Source organism: Camarhynchus parvulus, chromosome 10 (genome assembly GCF_901933205.1).
Source record: "Camarhynchus parvulus chromosome 10, STF_HiC, whole genome shotgun sequence".
Taxonomy (NCBI): Eukaryota; Metazoa; Chordata; class Aves; order Passeriformes; family Thraupidae; genus Camarhynchus; species Camarhynchus parvulus.
The window spans coordinates 1,762,553-1,785,646 of record NC_044580.1 but is presented as its reverse complement, the minus strand read 5'-3'; the positions used below and the strand labels follow the sequence as shown (position 1 = coordinate 1,785,646).

Below are 23,094 nucleotides of genomic sequence, written 5' to 3'. Positions count from 1 at the left end.
TCCCCCACCCCTGACTCCATGTGTGTCACCAGGGCAGGGGAAACTCTCTCCAACTTGGCCCATTTTCCAGTGGGCTGGAGTTAATGCTCTGTGCCAGGAGCGCACACCACAAGTATTACAAGTCCCCAGGTGACCAAGACCCAACTACAGGAGGCAAGAAAGTGTTTGAAGACTTCAATCAGCTTTATTTGAGCTCAACCACAGCCTGCAAAAGCAGCAGTGATGCAAAGCTAGGCATTACTTAACCAAGTACAATTGATTCCTGATTGAAGGGCTGACACTGCTGAAAGAAGCCAATGCAAACACAACTAAGGCCTTACGCAAACTCAGGGAAGGCTTGGAGAGTTAACAAGCAGGCACTGAAGAGTATGTGAGGAGAGCTGTTTCAAAAAGAGGGCTAGAAGGGAGCTTGCTGGCTCCTCACCCCATCTGTTCACCACATGGGTCTTGGAACAAAGTGCTGTGAATTCAGGTTGTGCAGGCACCAAGCTGCTCCCCAAAGTTGGTCAGAGACATTCCCTGAGTCCCCCAGCAGAGCAGAAGCTCTGTCCTGTGCCATTAAGGGGGCAGAGCTGGGTTTAACTGGATTGGGACACCAGCATGACCCTGGCTGTGGGGCTGCAGGGATGTGTGGATGGTAGCAGGGCTCAGGGGTTCTCACTGGGGCCATGTGGGGCAGTGCTGGGATGATAAGGCTTTAGTAGCACACAGGTCTCTGCTGTGTGGGTCTCAGTATCCCTGCACTGGGCTGTGCATGGCTTTCACCTGGGGAAGGTGCCTGGGACTGTGGCCGCTGGAAGTATTGCTGCCAGGTTCTAGGGTGAAAAAATGCAGCTGCAGCCAGAGGGTGGAACAGTGTGGGGTAGGGTCAGAAATTCTCATAGTGATGTGCAAAGTAGGTCTGGTCCTTCCTGTTCATGTGCCGGCACGCCTGCTCCACACTCTTTGTCATCCCGGGCGGGCCACAGCTGAACACGCCGATCTTCTGCACCTGGGGAAGGAGGGAGCCAAAGGGTCAGACTGCAGCACCAGCTCTCCCCACAGTCCAGCTCCCCTTGCTCTCTGACAGCTCTGGGCATGGCTGCTGGCTGAGCAGCCTGTCTCAGCCTCCAGAGGCTTTTGGGGAGGTTGTCACATTCCCATGGAGCTGCCAGGGCCATGGAGGAAGGATGGGAACCCCCCAGCTCGGGTCACGGGTTGCAGCTGGGTCCTGCAATAGCAGGGGGTGTTTGGCTGATGTGGGGCATTGCTGACTCCTGCAGCTCAGCCTGGATCCAGGGGGAAAACAGGATTCATTCCCCCTTCTGCTCTGTTCTTGGTGCAGATGCCACTGAGGTCTCCAGGACCTTGGGGACAGGTTGGTACCAGTCCTCCACAATGGCCAGTGGGTGCCCCTCCTCCTGTCCCCAGCCAGACACTGACCTCAGGGTGCACCTCCTGCAGCGAGCTGAAAAAGGGCACGAAGGGAGGGCGCCCAAAGTGGGTGATGGAGCGCAGCCCCGTGAACAGGCTCTTGTTCAGCACCTTCTGGAAGTGCCGCTCACAGATGTACTGAAAGAGAGATTGGTGCACGTCAGATGGCCCAGCACAGCCCAGCATGGCCCTGCAGAGCCTGGCATGGCATGGCCTGGCACCCTCCCCCTTGGATGCCCAGGCTCACCAGCATGGTGGTGCGCAGATCGAACTTCTCGGCCAGCTGTGTGATGTAGATGTGCACAGAGACCAGGCCGTTCTTGTCTGATTCCTCCACCTCCCGGATGATGTCCGTCAGCCACTCAAACTGCCGCTGCGTGCGCGTCACCCAGATGAAGTAGATCTGTGGAATGAGGCCCAGAGTGGGGCCAGCATCCCCATGAATGTCTATGGACTCCACGAGGGTTTTACCCCCAAAGAGGCCAGCAGCAGCAGGAGGCATCTCAGAATCACAGAATCAATTAAGTTGGAAAAGATCTCTGAGATCAAGTCCAACCTCTCAGGGGGGCTTGTCTTTCAGACACTCTTACCTTCTTACACAGCAGCTTGGAGTTTATGGATGACTTGAAGACCAGGTCCTTGAGAATGGATGCGAAGGGAGTCACCCCGATGCCTCCTCCCACCAACACTGACACCTCAAACTTGTTCCACTCCTGGTGGCCCTCCCCAAAGGGCCCGTCCAGGTAGAGCTGGAAGGGAGACAGCAGTTAGCAGAAGTCTCTGCTTGCCCAGGCCTTGGAAGGGCTGGAGGAGTGCCTCAGGCTTGGCACAACACATTGCTGAGATGCTCTCTTGGTCTAGATGTCCCCATGTGTGACATGCTGAGCAGGGCTCACCTTGGGCAGATGTCTAGATGTCCCCATGTGTGACATGCTGTGCAGGGCTCACCTTGGGCAGATGTCTGGATGTCCCCATGTGTGACATGCTGAGCAGGGCTCACCTTGGGCAGATGTCTAGATGTCCCCATGTGAGACATGCTGTGCAGGGCTCACCTTGGGCAGATGTCTAGATGTCCCCATGGGTGACATGCTGTGCAGGGCTCACCTTGGGCAGAGTCTGGATGTCCCCATGTGTGACATGCTGAGCAGGGCTCACCTTGGGCAGATGTCTAGATGTCCCCATGTGAGACATGCTGTGCAGGGCTCACCTTAGGCAGATGTCTAGATGTCCCCATGGGTGACATGCTGTGCAGGGCTCACCTTGGGCAGCGTGCCGAGGAGGGCCAGGCTCTTGGGAGAGTAGAGCTCGCGGAGGCGGGTGGTCCAGGGCCCGACGGCGCGGATGTGCAGGCTCAGCGGTGCGGGGCCGAGGTCAGCGTGAACGGGTGGTACTCCGTGGTGCCCAGCCCCACACAGGCGATGCGCACCCACTGCCCGGACTTGTAGTCAAAGTCCTGTGGCCGCTGGAACTGCAGGTGGGTGACACCTGTGGGGAGGTGTTGAGTTGGAGATGTTGAGGGGTTGATGCTCCTGCAGCGCTGCAGCCCCTGATGCTCTTGCAGGGAGGCTGGGCTGGGCTGGTGCTGGGTGGGCAGGGATGTTGTGGTACCTGAGGGCAGGAGCTCGGCTTTCACCACACTGATCTCCACCTTCTTCCTGCTCAGGCTGTACAGCTTGTCTGCGCTGTAGATGAGAGCTGGGATGATGAAGTAGATGTAGAAACGGGGCTGCTGGATCAGTGCATAGCTGCCATGGATGATGACCTGGGCAGGGAGCAGAACCCTTTAGCAAGGAGAGTCATCACCCCAGGGATGATTTGGTGGCAGCTCAACAGCAATGGGGAGCCAGGACTAGGGCTACCATCTCCCTTGGGACTACCCCAAGCTATTCCATCTCATCAGCTGCACTGAGTTCACCTACAGGCTTGCAGTGCATGGGCACCATCCCTCCCTTCCTGCCCCAATCCTTTACCAGGATGTAGAGCAGCACGTAGAGGTGGTGAGTGATCCAAAATCCCTGGAAGCTGACACGCCGGAAGTGGCGTGTGGCAAACACGTACATCACAGCAAGGACCACGAGCAGCAGCACTCCTGTCATGCCTGTGAGAGAAGAGTTAAGAGGGGCTCTGACTGGACTGGGCTGAGGGCTGCCCATCCTGGACACAGGTGTGCAGGTCTGTCTGCTAGGACAGACCTGGAATAGTTTGGAAGAACCACCTGGAATAGTTCAGAAGAACCACCTGGAATAGTGGTTCTTCCAAACCACTAGTATTAGTCCTAATATTCCAGGACAGCCCTGGAATAGTTTGGAAGAACCACCTGGAATAGCTTGGAAGAACCACCTATTCTCACCTGGAATAGTTTGGAAGAACCACCAGTAATACTTCTGTGGGAGCTGTGACCTGGAGGAGGACAAGAGATTGCACCATGGAGTGACCAGAATGAAGGAATGGTTTCCATTTTCATTTCTGTCCAAGCCCAGGACACCCTTGTGTGGACTCTGCTTCACATTCCACCTACCCATCATTTGTAAAGACAGTGGAGAAAAGGCAGGACAGCACACTGAGGGGTGTGACTGAGAAGATGTAGACGTTCACTACGTGACCCGCAGTGTGGAGCACTGTAAGAGACAAAAACACAGAAGAAGAAGCATCAATTGATGTGGATGGAGATGTGTCAGACTCTGCTGATGTCCCCAGGGACCCAGAGATTCCTCCTTTTCTGTAGTGCAAGGCATCTATGTCTCTGCAAGGTCTTTAAGCTTCTGCCTGGTCCTGCCAGGGGGTGATGGGCTGGTCCTCTGCTGGTGGGTGGCCATGCCCCAGCAGCCCACCCACCTGAGAAAATCAGGGCTGCCATGGCAATCCAGCGGTGGAAGTCGACGGCGGCGTCGAAGGGGATGTAGTGATTGAGGAAGGTCTCCCGCAGGACGGTGATGAGGTTGCGGCACATGGTGAGCAGGATGTAGGAGTACATGAAGGAGATGGAGGCAGCAGATCCCCGGGAGATGATGATCCCCACGAAGGTGGTCTGTGCAATTCCAGTGCTGGGGGATGCGAAGGCGTAGTCTGGGGAGAGAGACCAGAGGGGGTGTCGTGTGCCCAGCGCTGAGGGACATCACCCTCCCTGCAGCAAGGGGACAGCCTCCCAAAAACAGGACACCAGGGATGGGTTTGTGTGGGGAAAGGGGCACAATGACCCAGAACTGCTGGATGACAGGGTGTCCTTGGAGATCCAGGGAGGAGAATGTCCACCTGGGAATCTGCACTTTGGGCCTGTGGTCTCAGCTGGGGAATCCAATATAAGAGGTGTCCATAAACTAGAATAAGTCCAGTGAAGACCACCAGGATGGGTGGGAGCTGCAGGACGTCATAGAGCTATGTCTGTGAAAGGGAAAGGCTGAGGGAAATGGGCTTGTTCAGGCTGGAGGAGATGGGTCAGGGAAGCTGCCTGTCTGCAGCCGTCTCATGGGCACACAGAGAAAATCTTAGGCGTGCAAAGTGGAAGGATGTGAGGCAAGAACATGAGTTTCACTGTAGAAAACTCAGGTTTGAATCCTTGAAATTCTCCACAGGGAGGATGGTCAAAAACCAGCACAGGCCCAGCAAGGCAGCGGAATCACCAGCCTTGCAACTCCTCACACCTTCTCTAGACAAGGCCTTCAGCAGCCTCATTCAGCTTTGGAAAAGAGTTTTCTCGGAGCAGGGCATTGGACCAGACCCTTCCAGAGATCCCTTCCCACATTTGGGGACTCAGTCCAGGGGAGGACTGACCCTGTTGCCCAAAGTTGTGCTGGGCAAGTCCCCACCAAGCTGTGCTGGGCAAGTCCCCTGTGTTGCCCCAGGAAAGCCACCAGCGTTGAGGCAGGCAGCCCATGCCCCCTCAGCAGGGCAGGGGGGCACTCACAGTAGGCTCTCTCAGCAAAGACACCAGCAGTGATGGCAGAGAAGAGGATGACACAGACGATGTGGCGCCGGTAGTTCTCAACGAAGCGCTTGAACTCCTGGATCTTCTGCTGCACTCTGTTCCTCTCGTACTTCGTCCGTCGCGCTTCCGTGTACAGACGCAGCTGGTACTGGTTGGCCCTGGCAAATGCAGGAGTGCTGGTGTCACCCTGAGGTTTTCCTGGCAAGGAATGGCTCAGGGCCCAGCTTTGGGTGTCCTTTTTTCCCTGTCACATCAGTGACAGGGGTGACCTGCAGAGCACACACCATCTGAGAGTGATCTCAGGTCAGCCTGCTCTACAGTGCCTTCAAAAGCTGGTAGCAAGTGTGGAGGCAGTGACTCACAAAGGAAACTGTAGGTGAGAACTGTGAATTTCATAGTAATATTCAGCCGTCAAAAAATTATCTGCAAAAGGGGAACTTCCTTAATTGGTGCAATTAAGGCAATCCAAGATATTATGGCCAACAATAACAGCAACTGAACTGCTTCCTTGAAGAAATACTTGCTGCTGCCACAGCAGGGAGGACCAAATTCTCTCCTGCAGCTCTTGTAGGCAGCCCAGGTGAACCAGCAGCAGCCCAAGAAGCAGAGGAGCACAGGCAGGAACTGTCAGACAAAACCCCTCTCTAAAAACCACTATTCCAACCTCTGGAGTGAGTTGGCCACTTCATCTGTTTGGAGGGGTTTTTTTTTGTAGAGGCACATCACCCAGACCCAGCTATGGCACTGTCCTGCCAAGATGGGATTCTTTCTGTAGCTCCTTGGCCAATGAGTGCCTCCGTGGAGCAGTGACATTGGACTAGAGGGCTACCCAGTCAGACATGGAGGTGTGAGAAGCAGCAAACAGGATAAGCCCGAGCCCCAGAAGCACAGCTGCTGAGGGGACTCACTTTCTTCCTGGTCTCTTCCTCAGTTCTTGACCTTTTCGCTCCATGTAGTGACTCACAGGGTCCAGATTTGGGTCTTTCTTCTCCTCTAAGATGGTTCTGTGGAAATAGAGCTATGTCTAGCCCAGAGTTCTATTTGCTAGGAGCGCTTGCTGAAATTTTCCCCTTTTCTCCACTTCCCTTATCAGGCTCAGCTGGGAACACTTCCAGCTCTTTCCTGCAAGCCTGCCTGCATTAACTGCAGTTGTGCATGGTCTGGATTCACTCCAAGATAACCCCTCCATCTGAAGAGCAATGCAGGACTCCCATCCCCACACAGAGGATGCAACAGGGCTCTGCAGGAGGCAATTCCTCCTTTCTGGCTGTGCCTGGGGAGGAGGATGGCAGCCCCCTGCAGCATGCACTTCCCACCCCTTCCCCAGGGCTGGGAGCTCCAACATCTGGTGGGAGCATTTGTTGGAAGGCTTGGGGTGGAGGACAGATGTGAGCCAGGGTGGGAAGAGAAGGAATAGCCACAGTGACACTAAGGAAGGGAGCTTACCCTTTTGGCTCATTCTTTTTTATGAAGGAGACACAGTTGTGCAGATTCTGCTTGGAGACCTCAGGGATTCCTTTGGGGAGACAAAAGGACAAACAGCCATTCAGAAGGTGCAAAACAAAGTTTAGGAATCTCCTGTGGGCAGGGAAAAGCTCTGAACTGGCCCAAACATCACACATGAAGAAACAGCTGGTGTGACGGTGTTCACAGGGTTCTTGGATGAGGGAAGAGACGAGGATCTGACTCCATGTTTCAGAGGGCTTGATTTATGATTTTATGACCTATATTACATTAAAACTATACTAAAAGAATAGAAGAAAGGATTTCATCAGAAGGCTAGCTAAGAACAGAATAGGAAAGAATGATAACAAAGGTTTGTGGCTCGGCTCTCTGTCTGAGCCAGCTGGGCTGTGATTGGCCATTAATTGCAAACATCCAACATGGGCCAATCACAGATGCAGCTGTTGCATTCCACAGCCGCAGATAACCATTGGTTACATTTTGTTCCTGAGGCCTCTCAGCTTCTCAGGAGGAAAAATCCAAAGGAAAGGATTTTTCATAAAAGATGTCTGCGACAAGCTGCTGCCCCATTACTGCAGCTGGCGTGGGGATGCTGATGGGGCAGGATTTGAGGGGTGCCCGCTGCCTGCAGCCTTGCAGGAGCTGGGCCGTGCCAGGGCTGGTGCCCACCGACCTTTGACGCAGAGCTGGGTGAGCCGCAGCTCGCTGTCGTGGTCCCGCAGCATGTAATGGAAATTCTCCCATGTCAGCTCATCCCGGTCCTGGAAGCCCGAGGCCCGGAACATGGACTCAGTCACCTGCTCTGCCTGCTCTCTTGACAGGCAGTTGTTGGAGATCTCAATGAAGGACCTGGAGCAAGGAGGAGAGATGGGAACACCAGCTGAGTCCCTCAAATAACACAGAGTCCTAGACCAGTTTCATGGGAGAAACAGGCTCTTGGTTGCACTTGTGCACAGAAGCACAGAAACTGGGAGCTGCTTCTGAAGACATGTCTATAAACATTGTGAAAACATTGGGAGAGAGGAGAGAGAGTACCTGAGCATCCTCAGAAACTCCTCCTTGGAGAGGAACCCATTCTCATCAATGTCATACATCCTGAACATCACCTTAGATTTTTCCTCTGGAGACCCTGGTGGGGACAGGAAGAGGCAAAGTAAGAACAAGATCCTATCTTCATCAACAAAGATCATTTCATATGTTGGTTTTGAGTGTCTGGACCCTGCAGCAGTGGAGCCTCACCCTTCCACTTGACTTTCTCAAGTGCAAGGTGAAATATTGGGTAGACACATTCTTTCTTGTGCATTATTTTTCCAAGTGTGCTTTTGCAGAGCAGTGATTTTTCTGGGAGTTGTTTTGATTGAATCTGGCATTCAACACCTCCACCTGTGAATCCACCATTCCAGGGGTCACTTAGGGAGAATCAGATGTCAGACACAGTTGCTATGACCTCCCAGGCACAGGATGCACAGGATGTCCCTTCAGGAGAAGGGGCTGACATGTCTGTGGTGGTGGAAGACAGCTCCCCTCCTGAACCATCTTCCAGAAAACATATTTACGTTGTCATGTCCCATAACCCAAGCTGAAGCTGTCCTGAGTGAAGGAAATTTTAACCTGTAGCAGTGTCTACAGGTTGACCTGCTGTGTGAATCATGTCCTCCACTCTGACAGAGCCCAGAAACAGGTCCAAGGGCAGCAGATGGAGGCGTTAACCAGCTCCAGCTCCCACCTTTCATGAAGACCACCAAGATGTCCAGGAACTCCCGAAAGGAGATGTAGCCATTGCCATCCTTGTCAGCCAGGGAGAACATGGACTCCACGAACATGGAGTGCTCTTTGAGCCCCAGGGCTTCAGCAAACTCAGCCCTGCTCAGCTCACAGGTAAGAGACTCCCTTGCCTTCTGTGAAGATTCAAAGCTGAGCTCCCCGGCATCGGATCTGTCGATTTCCAGCACCTGCAGGTTGTGTCCCACAAAAGAAATGCTGTGAGTGATGGCAGAGCAGAAGGCTGCTGTTTCCTTCCTGACCTATTGCACAAAGACTGGTGGCTCCCTGGCACCAAACTCACGGCAGATACCGTGGAGAAAGTCCCACATCCCTCCTACACAATGTGACTTTTCACACTCCACGTGACTGAGCATTCTGGAGACCTGTTACTTCACCCAATAGTCTCTTTGCCACTTTAGGCACTTGTATCACTGCAGGAGATCTCCCTTTGTCTTCTGCAAAGGAAAACGTATTTCCTGGAAGTACTGGCAGCTTCCTTGTGTGTGATTTACCAACTCTTTCCAAAAGCACCAGCCCCAATGTTCACTGTTTAACCAATACAGAAATACCTTCCCCCACACATCAGGGCTTGCTACACCTCCACACACCTGAGCAAACAGGTGCCTGAAGAAAGTCTCTAGAATTTGTTTTCTCTGCTCCTGGGTGACTGCCCGTTTCATCAGGCTCTGCTCCTTCATCTCAGACAGATGCAGGTCAAATCTGCTCTCCTTCAAGTAATCTCTGAGCTTCCCAACAAAGATGCTCCTCTCGGCCTCCTCATTGAAGAGCAGCACCTGCAAAGGGCCCACAGACCGGCTGTGATCACCAGAGGCTCAGCTCCACGGTATTTGCTGGCCCTGGTGCTTCTCAGGAGGCCACAACCTCCCTCCAAGGCCTTACAGTGCTCCCAGTGCCCCCAGCTGGCTGGTGCAGAGGACTGTGAGGGTCCAGGGCAAGGCGCCATCACCCAGGCACCATGGCACTTACCAGGTCGTACTCCTTGGGGCTCTTCAGGAGCAGAGCTTTGTTGCCTTTGTTGTTGGAGAGGATCACCTCCACTCTTGGCTGGGCTTTCAGGTTGATGCTGCGGAGCACAGATCCTCTGCTGTCCAGCACTTTGAGCACTTTGTCAGCTTGCAGCTGAATGTAGACAGGACAGCTGTCTGTCTTGGGCCCGTGCCACTCCATGGCTGGTGGGAGAGAGCACAGGACTCAGCTGGAAAGGTTCCTGCTCCTCTCAGAACCTCCTGCACTGAGAGGCAGTTTGGGAGTGATTTCATGACCAGGAAGGTCTCTTCTTAAAGGAAGAATGCTATCTCCTAACTGCAGAGCTCAAGCACATGGGCACAGGAGGAGTCCAGGCTCTGGAGCAGGGAGGCAGAGCAAGGAGACACTGTCCCTGTCCTGGAGCTACTGCTGCAATGGCTCTGCACAGGTTTCCTTCAGGCAAGGTGTGGTCTGGGGAGGATTGGAATTGGAGGGACACAGGATGACTCAGGTTGGAAGGGAATCTTGCCCAACCTCCTGCCCAGAGCAGGACCAGCCGCAGGTCAGGCTGCTCAGTGCTGTATCTGGTCAGGCCTTGGGTGGGATGGGCTGCCAAGCTCTCTGGGCTCCCTGTCCCACTGCTTGGCTATGTGCCTGGGGAGCCAGTTCCTCCTTACATCCCATGTGGGTACAAGCCCCAGGCCCAGCCCTGCCTCAGAGTGTGCCCTGGCACCAGCAGCAGATGCCACCGCAGGGCTGGCAGTGCCACTCACCATGTACAGCCTCACCAGACACCTCCCTGCGCACGCTGGTGCCCTGCTTCCTCTGCAGCTTCTGGAAATCTCTCCTGCGGAGAGCAGCAACCACCCAGGCCACAAACAGAGTCACTGGGGACACAGGGGAGAAAGGGGCATGAGTGTCGCAGACATCTTTTATGAAAAATCTTTTCTTTAAGATTTTTGCCCCTGAGAAGCTGAGAGGCCTCAGGAACAAAACACTGATTATCTGCTGCTGTGGAATGCAACAGCTGCATCTGTGATTGGCCCATGTTGGATGTTTGTAATTAATGGCCAATCACAGCCCAGCTGGCTCGGACAGACAATCTGAGACAGAGCTTTTGTTATCATTCTTTTCTATTCTATTCTTAGCTAGCCTTCTGATTAAATCCTTTCTTCTATTATTTTAGTATAGTTTTAATGTAATATATATCATAAAATAATAAATCAAGCCTTCTCAAACATAAAGTCAAATCCTCGTCTCTTCCCTCATCCTCTGACCCCTGTGAACACGGTCACACGTGAGAGATCACAGAGCTCCTTACGCCCCTTGGCTCCCTCCTGGTGCCCAAGGACCCTGCCAGCTCAAGCACCTCAGCAGAGACCAGGACTCAGCAGCTCCTGCTGGGAGGTGCTCTGTCCATGGGCACTCAGCCCCTTTCTCTGGTGGGGAGGTGGAAGAGGAGGACAGTGACAGGAAGAGGAAACAGAATGACAAACCCAGGGGCAGGCAGCAGAGGGCAACGATGATGATCCCGAAGCCTGCGCCACTGCCTGCGAAGTAGTCCAGCACCACCATGGGCGTGCAGTTGGCCAGGAGTTGAGCTGTCAGCTGCTGGGGCTGGGGGCACGGGTCCCCTGCAAGGGGAAACAGGCTGTGAGTGGCATTGACCTTGTAGCCAGCCCGCCTGCATCCCCCCAGGAGCCTCTGCACTATGGGGGTCATGGCTGAGTGACCCAGCAGTGCAGAATTGGGGTGCTGGATTTAAACTCCACATCCTGGGGACAGCCTTTGGGTTTGGGTTCAACTTTTGCCTGCCGCAGCAAACCAAGCACAGAACTGGACTCAAGTGCTCTGCAGGTTCAGCACCATCCCCTCTCCTGTTGGGATGGGCTGCCCAAGACCCTGGGCCACAGCAATCTGGGGCTCAGAGCCTGAGCTCATCTGGATGCTGCAAATCCAGGAAATCCTCCTGGTGTGACTACAAGGAAAGCACACCAAGGGAATAAAAGCACCTTGCAAGGTCTGGAACGTTGCCCAGATGTAATGCTTACAGTAAATGGGAAGATGTGGCAATATTCCAAGAGGAAAAGGCATTTTGCCAGACAGTAATATGCATTTTTCCCTTGGGATCATGCCTGCCTGCACTACAGCCCTCTTTCAACATCTACAACATGTAGCAACATCTTGCTCATGAGCAACCCCAGCATTTTGTGCCCATTTTGCTGGTTTAAGGTCATAGCAGGTGTGAGGCCTGAGAAACTCCAAACCTGGTGTGCTCCCTGTGCCATTAACTCACCAGCTGTGTCCCTGGGATGGCTCTGTTTCCCTTGCTGCCCTGCAGGAGCCATTCCCTCCCTGTGCCCTCCCATTGCAGGGTGCACTCACCCTGTCTCCAGATGAACACGTGGGGCTGGAGGTCTGTGGGTCTGGCAGAGGTGACAGAAGCCAGCACGCTGTGAAAGGTGGTGTTCCGGATCTCCCTGATCTCCTCCTCTGTGAACAGCCTGAGGAAAAGGACATGGACACAGGTGGTTGCCCCAGGTGTCACTGTCCAGCAGCAGGAGGGAACTGAGGAAGCTGGAGGATGCTTTTTCCTCCAGTTTTCATGTGTTACTGGGGTTTGCAGAGCAGCTCCCAGACAGGGACGAGGCCATTACCCATTCTTGGTGTTTTCGAACCAAAACCTGTCGCCATCACGCAGGCGCAGGAACTGTTCCAGGATGATGGTAGAGAAGAGGGAGCCATCAGCCTCCAGCATGCCTCCAGGGAGCAGCTCCAGCCCAGCCAGGTTGTTGCCATACAGGGCAGCAACCTTCTGCAGGACCTGGTGAGAAACCCCCAGCACGCATCTGTGAGCACAGGGAGTTCTGCCAGGGCACCAGAAAGCCTTGGCAAGCCTTAGGAGATGTAAGGAATGTGCATTTCCCAGGCATCACACACATCTGTGGGCTGGGAGGATGCTGAGCCTCACACAGCCTGGAGCCCATGGCTTGAACTTGAGCAGCTGAGCATCACTCCCAGGGCACATCAGCTCTAGGAGGAGCAGAGTGCCTGTTGGCGTGGGAGTGTAGCACTGGGGCAGGATGGTTTATTCATGCCATGAAATTACACAGTTACCCCCCTGCAGGCATGAAAACCAGCCAGGGCAGGACACGCACTGATCTCCCTCTTCCTATGAAGCTGCAGAATTCAGTTCCTGCCTGGAACCTCCCATCACCCTTTGGCCCACATGCATCCCTTGCCCTGTTACCTGTGGCTCCAGGTGTGGGGCAAGGCTTGACCAGTTCTGGAGAGGTTCCAACCCAAAACGCTGCCGGGCTTGGTTATAGGTGGGCAGGCCAAAGTCCCTGCCACGCTGGATCCAGCTGGCCACGTAGTCAGTGCGGGAGTACCTCAGGGGCCCGTACCAGTAATCTGTGGGTGCACACGTGCTTCGTGTGTCTCTAGCTCTCTGCCCCTCCATGAAAGAGGCTGAGCTGTGTGCCTGGGCGCTGATGAAGGAGGCAGTGGGAGCTGCTCCCCGCCCTGCCCCCAGCACAGGGCACAGCTGCAGTACAGACCTTGCAGGTCCTCCACCACAACGTTGTCCTCCCGCTCTGCGATCTGAGAGCTCATCCCCAGCAGGAGCTCGTCCACAGCTTCTGCCTGCTGCAGCCCGGGGCTCTGACAGCACGGGAAGAGCAAGTGATTCCTCTTGCACAAGGGAGGACAGAAAGCAGCCCCACAACCCTGAACTGGTGCCCCCAGGGGTGCAGGGGAATCGGGGACCTCTCCCAGGCTCATTTTCTCCACATCAGCTCAGCCTCAAGGTCTGAGCCTGACACAGCTGAAGGCTGGGGATGCTGGACAGGGAGGATCCCTCACCCCTTGTCTGGCTGTTATGCTCTGCACGCAATTCCCCTTACAGACCCCTGTGGAGTGCCCCATAGCTCAGAGCAAGGGATGAAGCCCCCCTGCCACATCCTCAGGACCCCCGTGCTCCCTCCCCTGTACCTCTCTGCTCCAGTAGCTGTTGCAGAGCCGCACTGCTGGGAACGAGGCACCCGAGGCAGACACGTTCTGGAACCTGCACCTGGTGTCCCTGGAACAGCAGAGAAGGATTGAACCTGCACCTGGTGTCCCCAGAACAGCAGAGAAGGATTGAGCCCACAGCCCTGAGCCAGGGCTGCCCAAAGCTGCCAGGGCTTGCCTGTCTCAGCTGAGACATGGGGGAGGGACAGAGAGCATCAGCAGGAGTGATGGGGGGTAGGATGGTTGGGACAGACAGGGATGAGAGATTTTTGAGGTTAGGTTGTGGAATTTGTGATTTATTTTAAAGGGTGAGGGTGCAGGGGCCCTGCTTGGAGCTGCTAGTTGCAACTTGGAGCAGGCTTGAGAGAAGAGAGTGGTAAAGACGAGAGAGAGAGAGAGTAAAGGAGGATAAAAGATTTATTGTATTTATATTACAATACAATAAATATTTTTTGTGTTGAATATTCTAACTTTTACTAACTAATTCAGTACAATATATAAATTTTATCATATTTACATGCAGTTTATAAGAATTATTACATTACTATATTGTGTTACATTTAAAATTTTAAAAATTACTCTTTGGACTTTTTTTGCTAAGTTAGTGGGGTCTGCTCTGACTTTTGGACTTACTTGCAAGCAGAGGGTATTGTTTCATTAAAAGGGGATTACTTTTAGCTGGTCATACTATTGTTTTTTAGTTGTTTAGTAAGTAAGGTATCTCAAAGCTTGCTTTCATTTCAATTTCGCTTATAGTTTCCATATTCTCAAAATCTTTTGCTAGACAATCATATTTATAATGCTTTCTTTCATCTTCCCCAACAACCATCCCAACAAAGACCATTCCCAGTCACCAGCCCAGCTTGGGCACCGCCTCCTGTTGAAAATTGTAATGCAAGATGTTTTCCATTACCATCTGTATGGCGGAGTACCTTTGTCAAGTGGGCAGTTTGCCTTATCTCTCTCTTTGAGTGACCACATTCACACCTTCCTCAGGAGGGGACATTGCTGATAACAGCTATTGAATGCCAGTGCATGGCTGATAAGCATTGTGAGATGCTCCGCCCAGAGGGAGGAGCCAAGCACTGCTACCCGGATATAATCCAGAGATTCGGAGACACCAGCATGGATTTCTCCATTGGATTCCCCAGAGGAACAGCAGCTGCCTCTTCTTCCACTGGATCTTCAGAGGAAGAATACATCCTTCTCTACAGGACCCCCTGCTCCAACAGAACCACCCCTGACACTGCAGGAGGGCTGCAGCCCCATTTCCAACTGGACTGCCACCAACACCCACAGGTGTTGGTGTTCTGGTTGAGTTCTGACTCTGTCAGTGTTGTTTTAGTGTACTGCATTGTTTATTTTATCCTTTTGTTTTTTTCCTTCCCTATTAAAGAACTTTTATTTCCTGCTCCCATATTTTTGCCTGAGAGCCCCTTAATTTAAAATTTATAGCAATTCGGAGGGGTGGGGAGGGTTCACATTCTCCATCTCAGGGGAGGCTCCTGCCTTCCTCAGCAGACTCCTGTCTTTCCAAACCGAGACACCTTCCCTCACACAGGCGTTGCAGTCCCATGGTCCCATCAGGCTGCTCCTACCTCTTGTAAACTCCTGGAGGCACCATGGTGGCCAGGAACTGCCTGGCAGCTGCCACAAATTCAGGAGAGAGGCTGGGGTCCAGGTGCTGCTGGTAACCTGTGGGGCAGCAGCCAGGCTGGAGGGAAAAGGGGCCAAGCTCCCTCTCCCTCCCCACCCACCAGCTGCCCTGGTCCCCCTGCCCTGCTCCCAGCCCTGCCCTGCCTGCCCAGCCTCACCTGGGTACTCGGGGACCCGCGTGCCCAGCAGGGTCGGCAGCCACTCGTACAGAACGATGCTCTAGGGAACAGGGAAAGTGGGTCAGGGCCACAGCCAGGCAAGATCTTGGGGGGCCCAGCAGAGCTGGGGGGTCCCAGCCCTCACCTGGAAGGTGGCGATGACCCTCTTGCGAGCGTGCTGGAAGAGATCCTCGTCGGACCAGGCAGGATGCAGCTGGGCCAGGGCTGCGGCCACGTGGTTGTGGTAGCGGAACCAGGCGATGCTCTCAGCCTGCAGGAAGGGGCTCTCATTCCCCCAGGCACTCCCCAGGTCTGCAAGAGCCACCACGACCATCACTGGGGGGTGTCACCACTGGGTCTAGCTTTGCCCGTGGCTGGAGGAGCTCACCCAGCCCTGTGGGTCCAGCCCAGTGTCCCCTTGTCCCTGGAGGAGCTCACCCGCCCTGTGGGTCCAGCCCAGTGTCCCCTTGTCCCTGGAGGAGCTCACCCAGCCCTGTGGGTCCAGCCCAGTGTCCCCTTGTCCCTGGAGGAGCTCACCCAGCCCTGTGGGTCCAACCCAGTGTCCCCTTGTCCCCTCCCCTTCCTTCTCCCCAGCCAGAGCAGAAACGTGGGCCAGTGAGAAGCAGCACCAGGCCCCCAGCATGGACCAAAGGTTGGGCAGGTGAGGAACTCAAAGCGAGCTGCGTGGGTTTGTATCAGCAGCAGCCCTTTCCCCAGAGGAGCTCAGCTGGGATCAGAGCTGCTCTCTGACATTGCCACCTGGGCATGTGGCCTCTGGAGCTCCTGGGGCTCAAATCTCCCACCCCCTTGGGGAACTGCCTGCTCTCCCAGAGCCCTCCTGATCCATATATCCTGCCTCCCTGCATCTTCTGCCCTTTCCCCTTTCCTGGGCTCAGCTCCAGGGCGCCCCTGCTCCCAGCAGGGATGAAGAACCATTGGGATGCTCCCCTTACCGTAGATCCCTTGGGGACCGCCCTGTCCCGTGGCTGGATCCAGAGCCTTCCACATGGGCACCCTCCCGTCCGTGTGCCTCGGGAGGCTCCCGCTGGGCCCTGCTGCCAGCTGGCCCCCCTGGAAGCTCCGCAGGGCATCGCTCCAGGAGTGAGAGGGGCCGTAGATGGAGCTGCCATCCAGCCAGCCCGTCATCCCGTTGGTCTAGGGCAGGCACAGGGAAGAGGCATTAACAGGGGCCAGGGTTTCACTGGAAAGGTGTAAAAAAAGAGGTCTGGGAAGCCCCAGTCTGCCTCTTTTGTTCTTGCAAAGCAGTCTGTTTTAACCTCATTTTAACAAGAGCTCTCAGGAAGCAAATAAAAACACAGACAATCTCAGTGCAAACTTCAGGAGTTAGTGCCAGGTAGAGGAAATAACTAGGTACAGGCTTTTCAAAATTACATTTGGGATTGTTTTCTCCCCAGTTATTTTGGCTATGCCCAGAAGCAGACATCTGTGAATCCCTATATAGGCTGGAAGGTGACTAAACCCATCTCTGGGGAAACTGGGAACACCAGAGCTTTCCCCTCTGATCTCACAGTAGGAAGTCCCACTGTCCTGGCAGCATGTTGAGCATCTCTCCTGCTAAATGTTTGCATGGAAACATGCTTTTTATTCTGAAAACATGCTGGAGTTTCCAATTTTTTAAGCTTTTAAATGTTGGTAAAAACATCATTTGCTAAACTGGTCTCTTCAGGGTTTGTCACATGAAAGGTTTAGGGGGTGTTTCACTTTGGTGATTTTGGCTGGGGAGATCTCCAGCATGAAAAAAAATCTGGGGAACACAAGCAGAATAGCCAAATCCAGAGAAAATGGGGAAAAACTGAATTTATTTTCTAAAATGACTGAAATTCTGGGAAGCACCACAACTTTGTGGCAGTACCAGCTCAGCTTTGTGATACATTATTAAAGACAGGACTTGGTGCCTAAAACAACGTGCAATAATTAACTGACCTAATTACCTTTTTTTTTCTTCATTCAGGAAATGCTTTGACCCTGGGCAATCACTAGCATTGCTCAATGTGAAACCTGGAAGTTGACTTGGGGTTCATTTAGTTGGTTCAAACACTTGGGAGATGTGTATTTTTAGGGATGTAGTAGTGCTATCAGTTTATTTTTGTAAGTTATATTGGTGTTACTGACCCCAGTGGCGGGTGGAGAAGAATTTGGATGAAAGGCAAAGAGCAGAGGAAAGCACACCCACCTGCTCCCGGGGGCTGTTGGGGCTCTGGCCTGTCTCTGCTGCCCAGCGGACGCGCTGGAAGGGCAGGACCACGTCTCCAGTGCCAGCAGGGTCAAACACGGCGTCTCCAGAGGGGATGTGGATGTTGAGGAACTCAGCAGGGCAGCCGGGCTTCTCTGTCTCCAGGATGTCCAAGAGCACGTGGAAACCTGGCAGACGCCAAAGCACGGTCAGAGCTGCCAGCACTGGAGCAGGACAGCAGGGAGGGCAGCTGTGGGGACCACCACGAGCAGCAAGGGTGACCCAGGCCAGGCTGAACTGGGCTGGAAGGAACCTGGCGCTCTGGAACAAGATGACCATTGAGATCCCTTCCAACCCAAACATCCTGGGATTCTGTGATTTCCCAGAGACTGACATCTCCAGGCCTGCAGATCTAAGACCCCACTGAGCTCCTGGGAGACTGAAAAAGCTGCTGCAGCTTGCAGCAGTGTAGCCCAGCACGACTCTTATCACATCTGTCCGCTGTTTTTGCCGTGGGGCAGCTCCGCTGCTAAAAGAAATGAGGAAGCTCCCAACTGACAAATATCAGCATTTGGGTCAGCTGGCAAAGGCCACCAAAAACCCACGTGAACCCTCCTATCCAGACAGTGCTGTGGTGAAGTCCTATCCTCTCAGGGGTCTCTGTGCTCAGGATGACCCCCAGATGTGTCAGAGAGTCTTTTTTCCCAGCCTGGCAACCGAAGAAGGAGTTGGGATTCTTCTGTTCTGCTTCTCAAGGCTGTTTATTTTCTGCTATCTATAACATTCTTTCTCTGACCTGCCGAGGTCAGGTCGGGTTGAGGCACACTGACTGCCTTCAGATATCTTTTATACTAAAAACTATGTGTTCACTATTTACAGTAATTTCCCAATACCTATCACCCATGTGAGCTTCTACTCTAAACCAATCCAAAAGTGCCAACATCACCCAGAAGATGGAGGCTAGGAAGAAGGAGGGAAAAGAGCAAGACATGCCCAAATTCCTCCATCTTGGGACCCCGAGCCCTCATTCTAAAAACCCCAAAATTCTACTTTTCCACCCTGTGACAAACTAACTATCATTCTACTTAAACTTTTGAAGCTTGTAAATCCTCACATAAGGTTGGTAATTTTTTCCATGGGTCAAAATCAAAGGCACAGGGGTCTTGGGCTCTGTGCCAAGGTCCCTGAGCCCCCTGGCATGGGCTTGAGCCATCCAGGACAGCCAGAGGGATGTCCTGGGTTCCGGCAACATGTGATATCCACAAGTGTCTGCCGGGTCTGATATCCACATGTGGATATCCAGCTGCGGAGCGCTGGGTGAGGAGCGCTCAATGCGCGGCCTTGGGTGCGTGACAAGCCAACATTTTCCCACCCAAACCACCATTTTTGCAGTGAGCGTGGGGTCTTACCAAAGAAGACGGCCAGCACGGTGGTGTTCCTGCGGGAGGGCAGCCCCGAGGGGCCCCGTGCCAGCGCGGTGCTCAGCCGGCGCGCGTTGGGCACGCGCGGCTCCTGCAGCGCCTGGTACACGCCGTCCGCGAAGCGCGCTGGCAGCAGACGCAGCAGCCTGGCTCCTGCAGCACCAAAACACACAGGGGAGCTTGGTTCATGTGGGCCCTGTGCTACCCAGGGGGAGGCACGGCCACGGCAGGACACGTGGATGTTCAGGTGCCAGAGACAGCGAGAGCAGAGTGTGGTGTGACCGTGTTCACAGAGGATGAGGGAAGAGACGAGGATCTGACTCCATGTTTCACAAGGCTTGATTTATTATTTTGTGATATAAATTGTGAGAATCCACAAAATTAGAGGGAAAATCAGAGGGTTTTGGGGAAAGCTGCAAAAAGCAGGCCTCAGATACAGCAGAACTGTGAGTAGAGCTAAAGCAGCAGCCATGAGATAGGTCAGCAGAAAAATTATTTAAACTGCAGAAAAAGCAAGGGTAAATAGAAAAATGGCCCGTGTTTTAACACTTGTCTGAATAGCTCTCTAACTGCAGAAAGTTTATCTAGCAAGATACTAGGAAGGTTAAAGGTTAATAATGGAGCTCTGTGCGTTGTGTTTTAAGGCTTACAAGTAGATATTGTATCCAGAACAAGCAAGCATTGTTTTAACCAAAGGTACCTGTGCTTATGGTGATTGGATAAAACTACTGTCAATGTGCTTTTGCTTTGTGTGATTGGTCAAAAAACTTATAAAGTAAGTTGTAACATTAATTTTTTTGGCCTGCTGCCTGGATTGTGAGCTGCTAGCATCTTCCCATTGTCATAACCATGTAATGAGACTGATGCTGGAAAACAAACAGCTCGAGGCGCTTTCCACAGCAGCCCCGTCTCGTTCGTGGTGTGTAAATAGCCCACCATTGCCAGCGTCATGTATTATATTAAAACTATACTAAAAGAGTAGGAGAAAGGATTTCATCAGAAGGCTAGCAAAAATTAAATAATAAAGAATGATAACAAAAGCTTGTGTCTTGGACAGAGAGTCCGAGCCAGTTGACTGTGATTGGCCATTAATTAGAAACAACCACATGAGACCAATCACAGATGCACCTGTTGCATTCCACAGCAGCAGATAATCATTGTTTACATTTTGTTCCTGAGGCTTCTCAGCTTCTCAGGAGAAAAAATCCAAAGGAAAGGATTTTTCATAAAATGTGTCTGTGGCAGCGTGGGTTCTCAGCGGCCAAGAGCATGTAAGGTTTGGTGGCATCACCCAAAACTGCTTGCAGCAGCGGAATCAGTACTCTTAGAGCCAGGAGGGACCCTCCTCTCTTCCAGCTGTCCTTCTGTTGTCTGTGTGCTTCCCTGCTGCCTCCTGAAGGTCTGGGATGGTGCTCCAGTGGGTAACTGGAATGATGTTGAGCTGTCCCCTATTAACAGTGTAATCCTACAGAAGCGTGGTGTTTTCCAGCACCATAGGGAATAGCAGAGGGAACAGCCAGAGGCAGGTGTGAAGATGAGAGAGAAACACCCTGATTTTGCACACACTGCTGGTCCCAAAACTGAAAGGCCCAGAGGCAGGAGGTCATTTCTCACTGATTTTAGAAACCTTGTCACCAGTGTGGTGGGCTCTATTTACTGGAGCTCCCCAGAACTGGGGGAAATCCTGAATTCCTGCCTTAGTTTGAGGCTTAGTTTCTGTATGTTGGTTTCCAAAAGTTAAAATCTGATCTGTCTACTCTAGAAGAGGAAGACCTGGTCTGTCAGGGCTGGTTTTTCCTGTCAGGCTTTGGTGTTACTAAAGACTGGTGACACACATGTCGTGTGGGAGAGCCCTTTGGACTCCAAGCTGTGCAACTGCCACTGCATTCTGTGCCAGTGTGTCACCAGAGCAGTGATCAACCTGCCAGAAATGAGGATTCAGAATCTTCAATGTTTTAAGTAAGATCCTGCCTGATCTGGCTCAGGGACATCTAGAGTTGAGCCCATGGCTGTAGGCATGAGGAAACAGTTCACCAATGGCGCAGGGAAATCCCAAATGCCTCTCCCAGTACATGGTATCACCTGTCTGTAAGGCAGAAAATCAAAAGGTTCAGCATGCCTGTGTCGCAGACAACTTTTATGAAAAATCCTTTCCTTAGGGTTTTTCCTCCTGAGAAGCTGAGAGGCCTCAGGAACAAAATGTAAACAATGGTTATCTGCTGCTGTGGAATGCAACAGGTGCATCTGTGATTGGTCTCATGTGGTTGTTTCTAATTAATGGCCAATCACAGTCAGCTGGCTCGGACTCTCTGTCTGAGACAGAGCTTTTGTTATCATTCCTTCCTATTCTTAGCTAGCCTTCTGATGAAATCCTTTTCTCCTATTCTTTTAGTATACTTTTAATGTAATATATATAATAAAATAATAAATCAGCCTTGTGAAACATGGAGTCAGATCCTCCTCTCTTCCCTCATCCTCAGACCCCTGGGAACACAGTCACACGCCTGGAACATGAGCTCTGCGTGCTGATTTTGGCTAAAGATGTTTTTTGCAGCTCTGGGATGCCTGACCATCACAGAAACACCTGCTGAGAAGAGCTGAGTCTATTCTGAGATATCTCCCAAAGGCACAGCTTTGCTCTGGGACTGATCCACCTCCAGTGTGACCTGGGCAGCAGCACAACGTGGCAGTGCCCACACACGGGCAGTCTGCCCCTCCCTGCTGCTCCACCAGGGCTCTCAGGTGCCCCTAGGGACCACTGAGGGCCACGGGAGGTGGCTTTGTCTGCTGACCTGCCTGGGTCAGGCTCAGGTCAGACAGCCCAATGCCCCAGGAGCAGCTCCCCGTGCCCCTGGCACCCCTGGCACTCACCCACAGAGCCGTGGCTGTGGTGCAGCAGGTTGTTGTACCAGCCATCGTAGCGCTGCACCTCCCACGAGATGCTCCTCTGGGCGCCTGGAACACACAGAACCCACCTCAGGAGCAGCAAGAAAAAAGCATGAAACAAGCATCACCACTAGAGAATTATATTGATATTGGGATTTTTTCCCATATTCTTTCTGAAACTTCCCAATTATGCAGGTTTTCAGACAGGTTTTGCACTCCTTTTCAGGGACAATAGCTAAAATTAGAATCTCATGTGTGTGATCCTGATGTCCCCCAGATCAATTTGGGGCCACCACCAATCTAATCCCAAAAGACATTCCTTTTCTCCTTCTGTCTCACTGGATCAGAAACCTTCCCTTACTTCTGACTCCTACAAAGTCCATGTGAGTCAAGGAAATACTTGGTGCTTTTGCATCAGCATCAGCCTTATTTCCTTCACGTTAATTTTTATTACTTTTACTTTTTATTTTGCTAATACTAGCAAAGACTTCCAGCTCCAGCTAACAAGCTGTGTGCTCAGCTGCCATGGGCCAGTCTCTCCACCTGCACTTTGCTCCAATTTTTTTCTTATCTCCTCACAAACTGCATCACAGAATGATGGAATTTGTGTTGGAAGGGACCATAAACAGCACCTGGTTCCATTCACCCTGCCGTGGGCAGAGACACCGTGCTCAAGAAATGATGTTCTGTGGGTCCTGTGGGTCAGAGGAAATTCCCCTGAGGGGCACCAGCTCCCCAGGATCTCCCCTTGGGTTCCCCATCCCAAATCACACTTACTCCCCAAGGTGCATGTTCCCACCAGAGCCACAACCAAGCTCAGCATCGCTGCTGCAGGTTCCATCTGCCACTGGATCCTTGGAAGCAGCGACCTGCAAATGGAGAGGAGAGGGAAGGAGCTGCAGGTGGGCTCTTCCCAGGGGCTGGAATCGTGGAAAGAGCAAACCTCAGCTCCTTGCTGTGGTTTGTGCTGCTGGGTAAAACCTCCCTGCTGCCATCATCCGTCAGCAGTGCCGGCCAGTGTGGGCTCTGGGAAGCTGGCAGGAGTCGTGTGAGACCCCATCCCCTTGGGATGTGTCAGCTGGCCTGAGAGCACCTTTCTGCTGGAGCAGGACCAGTGGCCTGCCTTGGGTGTCCCAGTTCAGACTCACAGCTCACTATCTGCTCCATTGTTGGGGAAGATGAAACAGGAAAGCCTTATAAATATGATTGTCTGGC

General features: G+C 52.8%; 1 protein-coding gene across 1 annotated transcript; it reads right to left on the bottom strand.

Annotated features, from left to right (window-relative positions):
- Positions 1-868: 868 nt before the first annotated feature.
- DUOX2 (dual oxidase 2) lies at positions 869-22,874 on the bottom strand. The gene is given in 35 exon segments (XM_030955256.1): positions 869-991; positions 1,423-1,551; positions 1,661-1,816; positions 2,004-2,162; positions 2,673-2,770; positions 2,773-2,898; positions 3,022-3,175; positions 3,384-3,511; positions 3,764-3,813; positions 3,932-4,031; positions 4,249-4,479; positions 5,318-5,496; positions 6,247-6,342; positions 6,785-6,854; positions 7,476-7,651; positions 7,838-7,931; positions 8,529-8,754; positions 9,175-9,360; positions 9,554-9,756; positions 10,327-10,440; positions 11,050-11,187; positions 11,939-12,057; positions 12,211-12,377; positions 12,804-12,967; positions 13,114-13,216; positions 13,547-13,634; positions 15,163-15,259; positions 15,379-15,439; positions 15,524-15,690; positions 16,332-16,533; positions 17,573-17,760; positions 18,982-19,146; positions 21,865-21,948; positions 22,657-22,828; positions 22,830-22,874. Coding segments are annotated over 35 exon segments (4,758 nt in total).
- Between the last annotated feature and the right edge of the window lie 220 nt (positions 22,875-23,094).